The following is a 4,406-nucleotide window of genomic DNA, read 5'->3' as shown; positions in this document are numbered from 1 at the left end:
ACGTTTCGTCTTCAATTCAATTATAATTATTTACTTCTTCATAATTTCAAACACAAAAGACTTCTTTAAATCCACGAAAGCAAAAACGGGATAAACAAGCTGAAAACAAAGCTATTGCTTAGCACGTTTCGTCTTCAATTCAATTAAAATTATTTACTTCTTCATAATTTCAAACACAAAAGACTTCTTTAAATCCACGAAAGCAAAAACGGGATAAACAAGCTGAAAACAAAGCTTCGGATATTTTAAACAATCTCTTATTACTTGTTTAGACTGCTGGGGTAAAGGGACTTTTCAGTCCTATTCGGGCAGGATAAACAAGGTACATTCTATTCTATTCTATTACTTGGGGAGTATTTTGAGATAGATTGAGATTTTCCACCAAAAATCGGCCTCGGGACAAAAATTTACACTTTTTTTTGTACGTGTATATTTAGCAAATGTTGTAGAATGTCGTGTGATGTTCACACCAGATTTTTGATACTTTTTATTATTCCTAATTACAGTATTTTAGGATGAAAAATTTTCCACCAAAAATCGTACTTAACAATAAAAAAAAACTTCTCCTCTTTGTTGGCAGGCTGTGATAGATTCCCGTGTGTACAGTAATGCGTCCATGGTGGGTGCCGGTACATTCTTCTACTACATCATGGCTAACTTCCTCATGAGAGTTATGGGGAAGAAGAAGCTGTATGGTAAGGTCACATTACAATAATTAACAAACACACTAGGATATGGGAAAAATAACTGGGAAAACTTGCTACCAATGATTCGAGTCAAATTGGCAATCAAAGATAAGTCGTATTATACTATGCCCCTCTGTGCACTCAGAGGCAGCACAGAGGTGATTTGTTTACCACACTTGCTGCCACGGGCCACTTATGTATTTTCAATGAAAAATAACTGGGAAAACTTGCTACCAATGATTCGAGTCAACTTGGCAATCAAAGATAAGTCGTATTATACTATGCCCCTCTGTTCACCCAGAGGCAGCACAGAGGTGATTTGTTTACCACACTTGCTGCCACGGGCCACTTAGGTATTTTCAATAGTTATCTGGAAGAGAGCCTCTAAGTGAAATTTTGATATTTTTTGCTGAAAAAAATCCAAAACTGAAAGAGTCTGCCTCTCATGTTAAGGGAGATATTTTAATACATGGGTTTCTGTGGTCACCATGGAATAAATTAAATATGCTTTGTCACCCAGATTCCTAAGTCACCCAGACATTATTTCTTCCTCAGTTGTGTCTGTGCTCCTATGTGCCATCTGTATAGGAGTATATCCCTGGTCCTACTCATTCCAAGTAGTCATAATAGCACCTACCCAAAAACCTCTAAAATACCAAACATGTGTTTTTGTTAGTTTTTGTTTGGAAATTTCCATCACCAGTTGTCCATGACTGCACACAAAATGATGATTGATGCATACAGACTTACAGACAGACCTCAGTACCTAGGTAGCTAGGTACATATTAATAATATGGTGTAGAACACTAAATTAGGAAAATAAACTACCTCTGTAGAGTTTCTTAGCGTAAAAGCGTGCCTAAATCTAGTATTTAGCTAACTGATTTTTTTTTTTTTTTTTCTCACATCTCTCAAAGGTGGTCAAAATTTCATGAAAAGAGCTCACCAAAAAGCTAGCAACATAAAGGCTATCAAAACCTTTCAAATACCCCTGAAATAGAGCTATCAACATAAAGGCCATTAGAACCTTTAACGCTCACAAATTGCTTCTTCTAAAGCTGATATCACATTTTTTGCTGTTTCTATCTTTGCCTGTTATGTGAGGAGGAGGGTAGCTTGAATAGAGACTAAGGAGCAAAAGTGTCGTCTCTAAAAACTTTAGAAAGTAAACTGTGACGTTAAATGCCTTTAAAAAGTCCGCAATTCGGAGTTATTTGTATACCTATCCCACTTTCAATCGAATCTCTTGAATATGTTCAAGACACAAAACACCCAATTTTCGAAGATATATTCCACAAAAACTAGCAAAAACCATTTTATGCACTAATGGGTTCATTGGATATTCTATTTTCTGTTGAAATAACCCCATTCTTTGATGAGTTGACCATGATTGGATGTCCCATTTTCAGGTTAGATAATCCCATTTTCTGATTATTTGACTGTACTTTGCTATCCCATTTTCAGATGAGCTAATCCCATTTTCTGATGATTTAACTGTACTTGGCTATCCCATTTTCAGATGAGATTATCCCATTTTTTGTTGAGTTGATCCTATTTAATATCCCATTTTCTGATCCTACAGATATCAATGGGAATGCTGAACTTAACCAGTATACACCGGCAGACTTCGAAACAGCAATATCCAGCACCGGTAAGTATATTCAATGTAATTTAGGATTTTGTTCATTTAGTCAGCTCCCACGGTGTAGTGGTCACTGCACTCGCCTTGGACGCTGGAGACCCGGGTTGATTCCCGGCACGGTCGAAAAAATTAGTATCATGCGAATGATTGATTCCGTGGCTGGCTGTTGCTGGGCCCACTCAGTCTTGTGAGGAAAATGAGTAGCTATCTAATATAAATGTGCATAGCGACCGGTGCCAGCATGGTAGGTAAACAGTGGGTACTGAGATTATTGAGATATTTGGAAAATCCTACAATGCTGCAGTGAGCACCAAAGTTGTGATATAATATCACAAAGAAATGGCATTTATTTATATTTATTTAACAACTTCCGTGCTCGAGTGCGTTAATAACAAGAGTACAGGACCATTTCCAGCCTAGTTGGCTTAGTTGGTAGCGCGTCTGCCTTGTAAGTGCTAGGCCGCGGGTTCGATTCCCGCCCGGGGCGGATTTCATCGAAACGGCTGGCTTTCTCATATCCTCTTTTTCTTTTCTCTTCAATTTTGGGACGATAAGACCTTAGCAGTTACAGTTCCCTCTGTCAAACCTCTTTTCTACTCTAAAAGACCATTATTTCATGATTTATTTCCAGGTTTCGGCAAGTTCCAATACCTTCTTCTGATCGCCATCATCCCGGCCTCCATGAGCGCCATCTTTGGTACCTCCTCCATGTCTTTCATCCTACCAGTGGCCACGTGTGAGTTCGGCCTGACCAGCTTCAAGAAGGGACTGCTCAATGGGGCCATCTATTCCGGTATGAAAACGTGAGCTATAGTTTTTTCCCTGATTTACTTCGGTATATTTTCAATACTTCCATCCTCAATAGTGTAGTCAACGGTAGTATCTCTTCAGATTTTCAAAAGGGGAAGCTCTAAATCTATTTGATTGGGTGGAATTTGAGAATCCTTCCATTTTTTTTTTAAACCCATATATGTTTAGTAGGTACTTTGATCTTTCTTCCATGTGCTCTGTCTCTAACCAACCCATTTTCCACCTTGTCCCCCGCAGGAATGATCACCAGTGGCTTCTTCTGGGGCTTCATTTCCGACGTCATGGGCCGTCAGAAGCCCCTCTACCTGGGTCTCCTCCTAGACGGCATAGCCAGCTTCTGCCTCAGCTGCTCTCAATCATTCGAGTACCTGATCCTGTTCAAATTCCTAGCGGGGATAGCGATCTGTGGCCCGTTCTCCCTGATTTATGCTTACCTCTCGGAGTTCTTCGATAAGTCGAGACGGGACTCTATAGTCATGATGACCGGCTGTTTTACTTCGTTTGGATCCCTCCTGCAGCCAGGTAATTGAACGAAATAACTTTTCGTCCGAAAGGACAATGATTTGTCTCAAAAAAAGATTACCCTTAATTGGAGATTTGGGGGTCTGTCCTGTTGGAATTTTCAGTAGTAGTTAAAAACATATTGAATTAATTACAATTATGCCCAAAATTACGTATTGTGATTCGTCTAAAAAAAAGATACTTCCATCCTCAATAGTGTAGTCAACGGTAGTATCTCTTCAGATTTTCAAAAGGGGAAGCTCTAAATCTATTTGGTTGGAATTTGAGAATCCTTCCATTTTTTTTAACCCATATATGTTTAGTAGGTACTTTGATCTTTCTTCCCTGTGCTCTGTCTCTAACCAACCCATTTTCCATCTTGTCCCCCGCAGGAATGATCACCAGTGGCTTCTTCTGGGGCTTCATTTCCGACGTCATGGGCCGTCAGAAGCCCCTCTACCTGGGTCTCCCCCGCAGGAATGATCACCAGTGGCTTCTTCTGGGGCTTCATTTCCGACGTCATGGGCCGTCAGAAGCCCCTCTATCTGGGTCTCCTCCTAGACGGCATAGCCAGCTTCTGCCTCAGCTGCTCTCAATCATTCGAGTACCTGATCCTGTTTAAATTCCTAGCGGGGATAGCGATCTGTGGCCCGTTCTCCCTGATTTATGCTTACCTCTCGGAGTTCTTTGATAAGTCGAGACGGGACTCTATAGTCATGATGACCGGCTGTTTTACTTCGTTTGGATCCCTCCTGCAGCCAGGTAAT

The 4,406-nt window shown here is 40.3% G+C and overlaps 1 protein-coding gene and 1 long non-coding RNA gene across 2 annotated transcripts; both read left to right on the top strand.

Annotated features, from left to right (window-relative positions):
- Nucleotides 1–514: 514 nt before the first annotated feature.
- On the top strand, nt 515–1,294 carry LOC113465985. Its single transcript, XR_003390543.1, has 2 exons — nt 515–695; nt 1,242–1,294. It is a non-coding gene; the product is annotated as an uncharacterized LOC113465985 (long non-coding RNA).
- Nucleotides 1,295–2,012: 718 nt separating this feature from the next.
- LOC103505752 (synaptic vesicle glycoprotein 2B-like) lies at nt 2,013–3,836 on the top strand. The gene is made up of 4 exons (XM_026821006.1): nt 2,013–2,082; nt 2,206–2,337; nt 2,960–3,121; nt 3,376–3,836. The coding sequence occupies exons 1-4, from the start codon at nt 2,013–2,015 to the stop codon at nt 3,666–3,668; spliced, it is 657 nt and encodes a 218-aa protein (XP_026676807.1). The 3' UTR covers nt 3,669–3,836.
- The last annotated feature ends 570 nt before the right edge of the window (nt 3,837–4,406 follow it).

The sequence above is a fragment of the Diaphorina citri genome, unplaced genomic scaffold (genome assembly GCF_000475195.1).
Source record: "Diaphorina citri unplaced genomic scaffold, Diaci psyllid genome assembly version 1.1 scaffold193, whole genome shotgun sequence".
NCBI lineage: Eukaryota > Metazoa > Arthropoda > Insecta > Hemiptera > Psyllidae > Diaphorina > Diaphorina citri.
The sequence above is the reverse complement of the archived record's forward strand: the minus strand, read 5'-3'. Positions and strand labels throughout refer to the sequence as shown.